At 38.7% G+C, this 13,217-nt stretch overlaps 1 protein-coding gene and 1 long non-coding RNA gene across 4 annotated transcripts in view; one reads left to right on the forward strand and one right to left on the reverse strand.

Moving 5' to 3' along the window:
- Nucleotides 1–508: 508 nt before the first annotated feature.
- On the reverse strand, nt 509–3,344 carry LOC134482897 (uncharacterized). Its single transcript, XR_010059607.1, has 2 exons — nt 3,229–3,344; nt 509–840 (listed from the first exon to the last, which is right to left on the reverse strand). It is a non-coding gene; the product is annotated as an uncharacterized LOC134482897 (long non-coding RNA).
- Nucleotides 706–13,217, forward strand: part of Thoc1 (THO complex subunit 1) — a 38,916-nt gene continuing 26,404 nt past the window's right edge. The window contains exons 1-7 of one of the 3 annotated variants that reach the window (XM_063277273.1): nt 706–4,395; nt 6,643–6,716; nt 6,804–6,864; nt 8,156–8,222; nt 10,136–10,254; nt 12,484–12,532; nt 12,862–12,957. In XM_063277273.1, the coding sequence (XP_063133343.1) occupies nt 4,342–4,395; nt 6,643–6,716; nt 6,804–6,864; nt 8,156–8,222; nt 10,136–10,254; nt 12,484–12,532; nt 12,862–12,957 (520 nt within the window). In that variant the 5' untranslated portion in view covers nt 706–4,341. Of the gene's footprint in view, nt 4,396–6,642; nt 6,717–6,803; nt 6,865–8,155; nt 8,223–10,135; nt 10,255–11,199; nt 11,302–12,483; nt 12,533–12,861; nt 12,958–13,217 lie in introns of all 3 variants that reach the window. The other 2 variants (NM_001398637.1, NM_001047850.2) reach the window with 2 other exon arrangements.

Genomic DNA, 13,217 nt, shown 5'->3' on the forward strand with positions numbered 1-13,217 from the left:
GGGGTAACTTGCTGTAGCTTCTATGTAAGTACTTGCTATTTTGCCTTTCACCATTAAATCAAATGACTAGCTAGCCTCTTTCCTTAAACCTCCATAACTGATCTCTGCTAACTTCAATCTCTTCTTTCCCTTTCAGAACTCACAGAATTGAAGATTTAGGTAATTTTGTGATTACCCTCCGAGATGAAGTATTGTGCAGATATGAAATTCTTTATAGACCCTTCCACTTTATCAATAATAAATAAACCTATCTCAATTCTATTTGTATGTTTACTGGAATAACAATTTCCTTCAACAAATTTTAATTTGGATTTACAACTTGCCTAGCTGGACCATAGCCCCACTTTGGGTCAATCTCCGTTTTTTAGTAAACTTTCCTTACTAAGCTTAGTCACTCCATGTAAGCCTTAATGCTATTCTCTATTGACTTGAACATTTAAGCATTCATTGCTTATTTAATTTCAATATTGTGTTAAAGAATATATGATTTGTGGGGCAATAACACACATTTATGGATTAAAACTAAACATTTATTAAAAATCATTAAAAACAAAGTCATTCCGGATTACCATGGCAGAAAATAATGTAAAAATTTATGAAAATCAATATGACAGAGATGTGCCTCAGCAGGTAAGACTGTATACCACACAAGCCTGGCCGTGAGTTCAATCCCTAGGATCCATGTGAAAATGAAAGGAGAGATCAGACCAGAGGCACACTCCCATGTGTGTTCCTCCCCAGGAAGACAATAAACAGTGTCAGACATATAAAGTGAAAACAAACTGCAGGGGGAAATCATTCCGAGAGCTGTTCAAGTTAGGGCTACCACAAATATTCCATCTGTAAAACAAAACAAAAAACAAAACCCTGATCACCTTACAAAGTACAATAAATCAAGAATAACATAATGAATGTTTATCTGGTAGTACGGTGTTTCTCATGAGTGAAACTTGCTTGAGTATTTTTCTGTCCTTTTACACTGTAACTATTCCTTTATATTTTTTTAAACCTTATTTTTAGACAGGGTTGCTTTATTATGTAGCTCTCGTTGGCCTGGAACTCTTTACGTAAACCAAGCTGGCTGTGAACTCCCAGGGATCTGCCTGCTTCTGCCACACCCAGTCAAGAATGATACTAAGTGATCTTTATGACATGAAATCCATTCATTTTTTAAAGAAACATTTATTTATTTATTTTTCTTGGATATTTTATGTATTTCCATTTCAAATGTTATCCCCTTTCCCCCCCTCCCATTCCTCCACCCCTGCTTCTATGAGGATGCTCCCACTCCCACCTACCCACTCCTACCTCACTGCCCTGGCATTATCCTACACTGGGGAAATGAGTCTTCACAGGGCCAAGGGTTTTTCCTTCTATTGATGCTGGACAATATGAGGCTGGAGTCATGGATCTGTCCATGTGTACTCATTGGTTGTTAGTCCCTGGGAGCTCTGGTGGGGTTCGGTTGGTTGATATTATTGTTTTCCAATGGGGCTACAAATGTGTCTAGCTGGGCCAGCTCTGGCTGTAGATGTCAGGTGCTAATAATACTAGAAGATACCAAATGGCTGCAGTCCTTGGACCAAGAAACACTACTAAAACCAAAAGCTGCAGATAAGTCATGGATGAATCACAAATCTTTCTAGCCTTGATAAAATAGTACAAAACCATTTTTGCATGGATAAAGGAATACACAGCTAAAATATGGAAATGCTTACAGAAGGATATCAAACAGTCTGGATTTTATGTTTATGATAGCTGTAATACTGTCATCTAACTTTCCTAAAATTATATGTATTCATTTTACCTTTTTGAAAACAAGGGGGTCTTTCTATATATCCCAGACTGGTGTCAAGTTCATAACTTTCCTGCTTTACTTATCTAAGTACCTGGAATTATAGGCACACATCATCACATCCTGCATATTCTTGAATTACTGTTCTTAAATACTCAACTTCCCAAGTCATATAAATATTAAGCTAGATCTATCCATGTTTTGACATCTGATTTAATCAGCATAATTTATTTTTACTACTTTGTTTTCTGAAATAGGGTCTCTCGTGGCCCAGACTGGCCTAGAACTCACTATATAGCCAATCAAACCCAGGGCTTCACCACTGATAAGCAAACACTCTACCAACACGAGTTGCATCCTCAAACCCATCTCCCATCATAATTTATACTTAAAGGGGCTGCCCATTCCCATTGGACAAATCATATAATGGTGTACTAAATACAGCCTCTCAAAAGGTCTCAGTAAAATTGTACAGGAATTTTAATCCAGCAACACGACTTCTCTGATCACATTCAAAGACGTTTTAGATCTGTGTGATCTAGCTAGAATATAGTCATGCCCTTTAATCCCAAATATTTACATCTAATTGATGGATAAAGTGACCAATCAGAGAAAGATTTGACAAAATGAGTCAGAGATAGGATATGCTCACTCTCATGGAAGCTATTTAAGAGCAGCACAGGGAGTCAGTCAGTCAGTTGAGTGAGTGAGGAGTTCAGTCAACTGGGAATCAGTGCAGGGTAGTGGAGTTGAGTTTATTCGTGAGTTCGGCACAAGTCAGCAGAGGCAGTTGAGCCCAGAGAATAAGGAGCCAGAAGATTAGGACAAATTGCCAGCATTAGTTTGAGGCCAAGCAGAACAATTCACTAAGAAGCTGAGGGAAGCCAGATTGAATTAGTCAGCTTGGAGAATTTGAGCCAGAGCAGCTAAGTTGAACTAGCTAGCCAGAGTTCAGAAAGAACAAGAAAGGGTGAGCTTATTCAACAGTAAGTCTCAGAGATGACAATCACATCAGGTAAATAAAAGTTACTTTTACAAAAATTGAATCCCAGTCACCCAAACAGTGCTATGGTTTGAATTCAGATGTCCCCCACAGGCTCATGTGTTTGCACACCAGGTCCTCAAATGGTAGCACTATTTTGATGGACTGTGGAACCTTAGATTTTGGATTTAGGCCACTAAGTACAGACCACTAAGGGTTACAACCTGGCCCTACTTGCTTTGTGCTCTATGCTTCCTGATCTGTGACAATATCAACCAGCTGTGCTGTAGTTCCTACTTCCATGAACCATTCCATTCCAGCCACATGGCAGATGATATCCTCTGCACCATGAGACAAAATAACTTTCTCTTCCCATCTGTTATTCCTGTCAGGCATTTTTGTCACAGCTATAGAAAAAACCTAACACAATTGACCAATCCTAAAAATATACCTTATACATTGGCTTTTCTGTTTCATTGTTCCCAGTTCCACTGCCCTTCTTCCTTGGAAAACCTTCAGAGTAAATTACCTGGACAGAAGAACTCAGTGTTCAGTGATAACTCAGACTAAAATAATAATCTTTTTTTTTTCTCTCTACAACTGCTCGGCTGACATTAGAGCCACTAGTAATGTAACACTAGAAAAGACTCTCACTGTATCTCTCCAGTCAGTGTGGGGATAAGATTCATATTCTCATCCACGTCCACTGAATTCAGCTTTCACCCTATGTATAGATTCACAAAGTACTGCTTAGAGGCAAATCCAGCTACTAACTTCATTAGGCTCATGGGGACCCTGGATCATCAGTTGATCCCATTCAGGACGTCTGTGGCCCAAATTCATTTTGAGTTTGAAAAATGAAAAGGAAATTTAAGTAATTGCAAATGAATTGCCCCTCAGTTCTTGCATTAATCAGATGAGACTGATAAGAGATCAAGTCTAACTTTTAATAGCATTAGGCTATTATAGAAAGGATTTACTGGGTTCATGCAACTTAGACGGATGGGTAGAGCTATACTTGAACATGAAATAATTCAGAGCTCAAGCTGCTACAATCCATATCTCCATCCCATTTAAGATCCTACTCCCCCCGCCCTTTAAATTTTCTCAACCCATCTTTCAACTGTTTCATGTGTTGACCCCATTTTTCTCTGAGGCTAAGCATCCTCCAAGCAGTAAGAAAGATGTATCAGTTCAAAATTCATCACAGCCCTTGAAGTAACAAGATAGTGCTGCCACAGTGCGTCTGCTTCTTCAGGCAAACTGGCTTCTCGCGAGCGCTACCTTCCGGTGCCGCCCCTGAAACTGCACCAAGCCGTCATTCGTCTGCCGAGAAAACCAGCCTTGTCTGTGCCCAGGGCGGAGCTGACTGCGCGAGACACCCTAGACCGCTCCATTCTAGTGTGGTCCCAGAGCCCGGCCTATGAGTCATACGGCTGAGCCAGATTGCACCGGAGAATATCACCGCTGGCCACTCTAGCTGTGTGTGCCGGGCCGTCTCGTTGCTCCCAACCTGACGTCATCACTGTGAGCCGCAGTACGGTGGTGGGCACGCGCAACCAAGATGTCTCCGACGCCGGCGCTTTTCAGTTTGCCCGAGGCGCGGACGCGGTTTACGGTGAGCTTGGGGGCTGACGGCCGTGGTTCTGACCTGGTTCTATTCTTTTCCTTTCTCTCGCTGAAAATTTCCAAGAGACCGAAGGATTTTCACAGCTGGGTCTGCTCCTGGCCCTTTCCGGGACTGACATTAAGGGAAAGGCACACTGACTACTCGTCTGTGGGTCCTCTGCCCCTCCGCTGGCGAATCCCTGGTTCTTGCCGTTTTCTTGCGGGCGAGCATGGAAACTTCACCCATAGATTAGCTCAGTCAGCTTCAGCTCATCTAGCTGGGCGGAGCAGGTTTCTCGGGCAGGAGCCCTGAAGTCTGTTTCCGCCCCGCCTCCTACACTACCTGGTGGCTAATCTAGCAGTCAGTTAGTCAGTTTAGCCCCCCTTCGTCTTGCTCATTTCATCCAGAGATGGATAAGGAGCTCCTAACCGGGAAGAGGCAAACTGATCACCTTGGGAAGGGTTACCAACTCCGAAGAGTTACCAGCTGCTGTTTCGTTTTGCCTGTTTGGGAAAAGGTTGTTGAGCATTTAGGAAACACTTTATGATGGTTTATGTGTCAGAGTAACACTAAAAGTTTTTTTTTTTTTTTTTTTTTTTGTCTCTAGTGCGTGAGCTAGAAACTAAGACACCTCTAACCCCTCAAAAAACAAAATTAAGTTGACTGACTTTTCTCGTTTTTCTGACTTTAAGTCCACGGTCCTTTTTCTGTTGTCCATCACAGCAATATATGTATAAAGAACACTCTTATAAGCTATTGGGCCCATAATCTATACCATCTGTACTAAGATTACATGCACGTTTCGACTTAGATATGTAACTGTGTTTAGGTAATTGTACTGATGCCAGAAGGAAACTTATGTGAGAGAAAAGAGATTCTTCATAATCAGTAGTTGTTTTAACCATTTTCTGCTTTGCAAGGTGTTTGGTTTTGAAAGATTATGCCTTGCTTATGTCATTAGAGACGTTTTCTTCTGTTACAGTAGCCCTGAAAGGAACATCTCCCTCCGACCCTTTTTCTCAGTCCTGGGAGTAGAAGCAAAGAACTCCACTACTGAACTACAGCACTGTTTAATTAGGGATCATTTAGATTAGTAGTTCTCGGCTTTGCTGTGTGGTATTGCCATGTAGAGATCTTGTGAAATGAAGATACTTATTCATTAAGCCAGAGATTCTGGGTGTTTGGAGACAGGGTTTTCTGTGAGGCCTTAGCTGTCCTAGAACTAGAGGTCTCCCTGCCTCTGCCACCTGAGTGCTGGGATTAAAGGTGCGTACTAGATTGCCCTGCTTAGATTCTGCATTTTTTAATAAGTTCCCATGCAGTGCCACTGCCACTGATAATAGCAAGGATCTATCTGCAGCGCCACTCATTTTAACTGGTGAGGGTGGGGAATCAAAAAGAGAATGAACCCCAGGTTATTCAACTTACCTAGTGATGGAGCCAGTAATGGACACTTAACACACATCGAAGCCTTTATGAAGTAATAAGACAGCTTTCCAAATATATGCAATATTTTTGTCCTGTATAAATTATGGCCAGTTTAAGACAATCATTTATTTATTCATCCTTAAGATTTCCCTGGTACTGTGTCAGCTGAGCAAAACGCTTGGAAGTAGTAGGCCTTGAGCTGAATCTGAAAGAATATATAGATTTTGAATGAACAGATAGAAAGAACAGCGTGAGAATGTGAACATGCTGAAATGAGATTGATAGGAAATGTCTTTAAACACAGCCATGCTTCAGTGTATTTTTAGAGAGTGGGTGTAAGGCTGGTAACCATAGAGTAATGTGGGAAGTAGGTCTTAAGGGAGCTACAACATTTGAAAACCAAACATGTAATTCATGAACCAAACTGAATTGGTGTTGTTTAGACAGGGTTTTGTTATGTAGCCCAAGCTAGGCTGGGAACTCAGAATTCAGGTTGACCTTAAGCTGATTGTTTCCAGTGCTGGTTGCAGGATGCCCCATTAAACTTAGCAAGTTTTTTTTTTTTTTTAAAGCAGGAAGTGTGCATGGATATGATATATAGGAAAGGGGAACCTGTGATGCAAATGTCAAATTAGCTCTTGCCAGTTTCATGTGACAAAGATCAGGATCATTAAGTTGCATTAGAAACAAAAGTTAATAAAAATGACTGGCAGAAAATGTTTCTTAGTTAAAAACATTTTTTTAGTTAGAAAGACTTATAATTAATGAACAGTAAATTTTCATAAACAACAAAAGCTTTTTATTTACTTGTCATTTTTATTTTTGTAGAAATCTACCAGAGAAGCCTTGAATAACAAAACTATCAAGCCATTGTTGAATGCCTTCAGTCAGTTACCTGGCAGGTAAAGTGCAATGTTCATAAAAAGGACTTTATGAATGTTTATAATAGTGAACTGTTTGTGAAATGAAGGTATTTATGTTTTTAATAGTGAAAATGAAAAAAAATGTACCCTTGACCAAGCTTTCAGAGGCGTTCTGGAAGAAGAAATTGTAAGTATTTCCCTCTTTATTTGTTAAAATTTGCTGGCCAGTTAATAAGTCATGTTATTAGAAATTGCTTTATTGTTGGAATGGATGTTTCATGACATGTTTTCTGAGCATGAACACTCTGCCTTTAGAAGCTGTATTGAGTAGGATAGTCCTAATTTAGGCTCTTGATAGCTCAGGTACAGTTTAAGGTTTTGATGATAAGAAAAATTTTGACATTCAGTCTTAAAGAGCAAGAAGTAAAGACTGACTTGGGAAGATGCCCCAGCAAGTCAAGGCACTTGCTACAGAGCTCCATGTCCTGACTTTGATCTCTAGAACCTAGATGTTGGAAGGAGAGAACTCCTGCAAATTGTCCTCTGACCTCCATACACATACAGAATGCACACAGGTATACAAAATACATTTTTTTAAAAGTAGACTCTCACTTTGTTAGATAAATGATGACACACCGTGTAAAGGCATAAGCAGTCTAGTTCAAGGATGTTAAGCCAGAGTGAGGATTACATGTCCTCATTTTCTTGTGGGATTTTCCTCAGCTATAAACATACATAAGTAACTAAGGCTTGTTTAACTTTGCTGATGAAATTTAACCATGAAGAATCTAAATATTGCCTTTAGCAGGGATCCTGAATGAAAGAAAAATTTTTAACATTTATTTTTGATTAAGGAGAAATTGGGGCCCGTGGTGATAGATTCTCTTCTGATGGCCATAATATAATAGTATCCCCCCTTTTTCTCAGATAATTTTGGGTCAGACCAAGTGATCACTTTTTCAGACTTAAAAAAATCTTTTTTTCATCACTTCTCTGTTATGAGGTGCTGAGAAAGTCCCTTTTCTTTCAGAGCTTCAGTTCTGTTTGTAAGAAGAGCAGTAACATTCTGTTGGTGCCGTGTAACAGCACAGAGAGCAGTCAGAGTGCTCACTGTTGCAGTCACCTTCCTACAGAAGGCCCTCAGCTAATGCTCCAGGGTTAACATGGATTCAAGCCAGGCCCTGCTTTTGTCCTGCTGTTGACTTACTCACAGCCTTAGAACTTCTATACCCAATAAGCTTAAAACCTTAGTCAGGTAAAAGTTAACATTTCCCGAGCCCACTGGATTTTGATTGACTCACTCTTTACTGCTTGACACACTTCTATAGTGTTCATGGTTTTTCATCTTACAAAATAACTTTGTGTAAGATATTTTTATTCCTGAATGTATTACTGCTTAATTTCATAGAACTTGTCTTTATTGTTAACAAATTAGTCCAAATTCTTGCTTCTAAATAAAATTGTTTCTCTGTTGGTAGATAAATCATTCAGCATGTGAGAACGTTTTAGCTATTATTTCTCTTGCCATTGGGGGAGTAACAGAAAGTAAGTATTTTTCTCTTTCTTTTTAAAGTTGTTTTATATCTGACCAGTTTTATTTAAGAATCTCAAGATACCTCTACCTCTGTCTAGTTTTGTTCATTCTTTATGTGTGGTGCTAGAGACCAAGCATTAGCACCTCATGCATGCTCTTCTCCCACTGACCTACATTCACAGCCCCCTGTTCATTGACTTCTACCTTTGCCAAGAATTTGTTCATACTTATTTCTCATCTCTATCATGTCATGTACATTTGCAATTTCCTTGTATTTCAGGTGTTTTAACCATGTACAAATACTTACTGAGCACTTATTGTATGCATAGTACTATGTTAAGATTTGGAGATTCAGTGATGAGTAAATTGTAGAGCCCACCTGTAAGAGTCTAGAGGTTAATGGAGGACAGAAATGTGTGACTGTTACTGTGCTATAAGTGCTGTGGTTAAAGTGTGTTGATTATAATGAAGTGAACGTGGCTCTCTAAATTAAAATCTAAAGGAATCAGGAAGAATTTTAAAAAGGAAGATGAATTGGGATCCATAACATCTACCTATAATCTAGCACTTGTCAGGCTGAATCAGGACAATCAGAAATTTGAGACAAAATAAGACAAAATGAAAAAAGGAATATCTGGCCTACAAATAGGAACATAAGGGATTAAGTTTGCCAGAAATAGAGGAGATAGTTATACAAAGACCAAGTTCAGCATAGCTAGAAAATTGTATGAAATGAGAATGGCAAAAAAAAAAAAAAGTGTGGGTTAGTTTAAAGACCAGTGTATCTCATACGGATAGACACCCTTAGAACAGTAAGTGCATTGGGGTAGATTGCTAGCAGAAAAACTAGGAAGAGGTCTATTAAGAAAAACGGCAGTGGGGTGCTGGGAGATGCTCATGAGCTAAGATTACTTGCTGCTCTTGCAGAGGACCTATGTTCAGTTCCAGCATCTATGACAGGCAGCTCATAACTACCTATACCTCCAGCTTCATAGGATATGAAGTCCTCTTCTGGCCTCTGCACATGTGGGGTGCACATACATATACTCAGGAATATACACATACATATAAAATAAATAAATCTTCTGTAAAAATATATCAGTGCCATACAAGTATAAGATTGGTTTAAGACTTTAAACACAGGACATAGGCACATAGAGCCTGATACATGATAAGATCTTGTTAAATATTTTCAGAAAGTGAAATGAAAAACAGTTCATCAATATTTCTTAACCCTATGGTTCAAATTTCATTTGATTAATTTAAATAATATATGCAAAGATGGCCTTTGAACCTGTTAAGTATCATTTGTATCACATTCTTTTGATGCTTTATATACCTAGAGCACACAAGGTAAAAATGGTTTCCCAGTGTCAAAGTGAGCTGTTTTGTAAATCTAACTTCCTCAATTTTGATTTACTTACTAAACTTTTGTGTAAGCTGTTTATTAGTTATTCATTTGTTTATTCAGTAAACAGTTTTCCTCACCTGTTCCTCCATTTATAATATGTGCTTAGCTCATTGACTTACTATATTACTTAAGATTGGTGATGTCTTTACTACAAACTGGGAGCTATGCCTAGAACTTTAGAAAAACACGGACTTCTCTATTTAAGCTGCAAATAAAGGCTTAAATACAATTTTCTGCAAGGGAAAGTCTTATTTTTGAAGAGATTATTATTAGTAATACTTTGTTTTGGGTTTCCAGTTTGTCCATAAATAGGTTTAATTCAGCTTGACACATACTTATTGAACTTCTATTCAATGTCAAACAGTTGATGACTGAAACATTCGTTATTGATTTTAGAGGCATATAGTAACTTTCACTTTATTATTACTTTGTAATTTGCCTGTCCTTGGATTCTTTTTCTTGGGTCGGAAGGCAGTGTCACTAGCTCTTCATTGATTTGTACCCCATTTGCAGGTGTCTGTACTGCGTCCACACCATTTGTGCTATTGGGAGATGTCTTGGACTGCCTTCCTTTGGATCAGTGTGACACAATATTCACTTTTGTCGAAAAAAATGTTGCCACTTGGAAGTCAGTAAGTGCCTTGGTTTACTTTCCTGCTAATACTAGCAGTGTAGAGATAGAATTCAGAAGACAATTTTGTTTGTGCTTTATTTGCTGGTAATTCTAATATTGGTGGTTGCCAAAACATTTGTCCCTATGAAAAAATTATATATTATGTTTTCTTGGGAGAACTAAATAAGAATTAGATATAGAGAAAATTTTGAACTACAAAACTTAAAGTAATTTGAAAGTACAACTTTTCAATCAGGCATAGTATTGTAAAGTTATGAGGTATAGGTAGGTAGGAAAGCTGTGTTCCAAGCTAGCCTGCCCAACACAGGGAGAACTTGTCTCAAATAAAGAAGGCTAGGGGACGGCTTAGCAGTTTAGAGTACTTGTTACTCCTTTGGAGAACCTGGATTTAATTCCCAGCACTCACACATGGTGGCTTACCATCATCCATAACTCCAGTACAGGGCCATCTGATGCCCTCTTCTAACCTTTGGGCAAACACCATACACACATGTGGTATACATACATACATGCAGAAAAACACTCATAAAATAAATGAGTGTAAATTTTTTTTACAATTTTTTTATTGGATATTTTTTATTTACATTTCAAATGTTATCCCCTTTCCTGGTTTCCCGACCATAAGCTCCCTAATCCATACCCCCTTCCCCTTCTTCTATGAGGTCATTTCCCCACCCACCATTCCTCTACACTGGGGCATCGAGCCTTGGCAGAGCCAAGGGCTTCTCCTCTGCTACATATGCAGCTGGAGCCATGGGTCTGTCCATGTGTACTCTTTGGACGGTGGTTTAGTCCCTGGGAGTTGGCTGGTATTGTTGTTATGGGGTTGCAAACCCCTTCAGCTCCTTCAATCCTTTCTCTAACTCCTCTACTAATGGGACCCCATTCTCAGTTCAATGGTTGGCTGTGAGCATCCGCCTCTGTATTTGTCATGCTCTGACAGAACCTCTCAGGAGACAGCTATATCAGGCTCCTGTCAGCATGCACTTCTTGGCGTCAGCAATATTGTTTGGGTTTGGTAGCTGAATATGGGCTGGATCCCCAGGTGGGACAGTCTCTGAATGGCCTTTCCTTCAGTCTCTGCTCCAAACTTTGTCTCTGTATTTCCTCCTATGAATATTTTTGTTTCCCCTTCTAAGAAGGAATGAAGCATCTGCACTTTGGTTGTCTTTCTTCTTGAGCTTCATGTGATCTGTGGATTATATCTTTGGTAATCTGAGCTTTTGGGCTAATAGCCATTAGGTTACCTCATTCAGGATAATATTTTCTAGTTCCATCCATTTGCCTATGAATTTCAGGAAGTCATTGTTTTTGATAGCTGAGTAGTACTCCATTGTGTAGATGTACCACATTTTCTGTATCCATTCCTCTGTTGAGGGACATCTGGGTTCTTTCCAGCTTCTGGCTATTATAAATAAAGATGCAGTGAACATAGTGGAGCACGTGTCTTTGTTGTATGTTGGAGCATCTTTTGGGTATATGCCCAGGAGTGATATAGCTGGGTCCTCAGGTAGTGCAATGTCCAATTTTCTGAGGAACCTCCAGACGGATTTCCAGAGTGGTTGTACCAGCTTGCAATCCCACCAATAATGAAGGAGTGTTCCTCTTTTTCCACATCCTTGCCAGCATCTGTTGTCCCCTGAGTTTTTGATCTTAGCCATTCTAACAGGAGTGAGGTGGAATCTCAGATGTTTAGATCTGCATTTCCCTGGTGAGTAAAGATGTTGAACATTTCTTAAGGTGCTTCTTAGTCATTCAACATTTCTCAGTTGAGAATTCTTTGTTTAGCTCTGTACCCCATTTTTTTTTTCTTTCTTTTTTTCGGAGCTGGGGACCGAACCCAGGGCCTTGTGCTTGCTAGGCAAGCGCTCTACCACTGAGCTAAATCCCCAACCCCTTGTACCCCACTTTTTAATAGGATTATTTGATTCTCTGGAGTCTATCTTCTTGAGTTCTTTGTATATATTAGATATTAGCCCTCTATCAGATATAGGAAAAGTAAAGATCTTAAAGGTAAAGCAAGCACACACACACACACACACTTCTAGGTGTTTACTAGTTATTCAACACATACTGTCATACATATTCAAATGAAAATGCTTTGAAATAAGTTAAAGTAGTGAAACAGACTTATATATTAGTACTCTTTCATAGTTTAATCCCTATGACTTACTGAATGGAGTGGGCAACTTCCAAAGTATAGTAATAATTTTGGTCTTAATTTCAGAATACATTCTATTCTGCTGGCAAAAATTATTTACTGCGTATGTGCAATGGTAAGTAATTCAGTATTAAGTTACTGCTTCTAAAACTGTGACTGTGACCAGAAGAATAGGTGGATTATGATTTAACAGTGAAGGTATCTTAAAGGTAGATTAGGGTCTTGGTTTTTAAGTTGTCCTATTTATTAAACTCATCATTCACTTTCACTGACTTGTCCACAGAACTTTGTTTCTAACTTACTTTCTTTGACAATAACTGCTACTTCCATTTTAAGAACCCTTGCTTCAGAAAAATTCTGAACAAATAGTTAAAAACTCAAGTACAATTATAATAAACATAAAATCATCTCTTCTCTTCAACATTCATTTCTGAACATTGTTAGATCTCCTCAGAAGATTGTCTAAATCTCAGAATACAGTTTTCTGTGGAAGAATTCAGCTCTTTTTGGCCAGACTTTTTCCACTATCCGAGAAATCAGGTAAGGTTTTATACATTATATTCTTTTTTAAGGAAATCTCTCCCAGTTTTTATTGGAGTAAAATCGTCATAATATGAAAACTTAACATAAATTTTTGAAAGCTTAGAAAATTGCTTTATTTTCTTGTAAATTCACCAGTTCTAGCTATGATATAATCTGAAATTCCAAGTTTACTAAAAATGTGCTACTGAATCATAGTAATATATGTAGGTATGAACTATTTTGTCTATATTTCATTTCATAATATAAGCCTATTCTGT

Source organism: Rattus norvegicus, chromosome 18 (assembly GCF_036323735.1).
Source record: "Rattus norvegicus strain BN/NHsdMcwi chromosome 18, GRCr8, whole genome shotgun sequence".
Taxonomy (NCBI): Eukaryota; Metazoa; Chordata; class Mammalia; order Rodentia; family Muridae; genus Rattus; species Rattus norvegicus.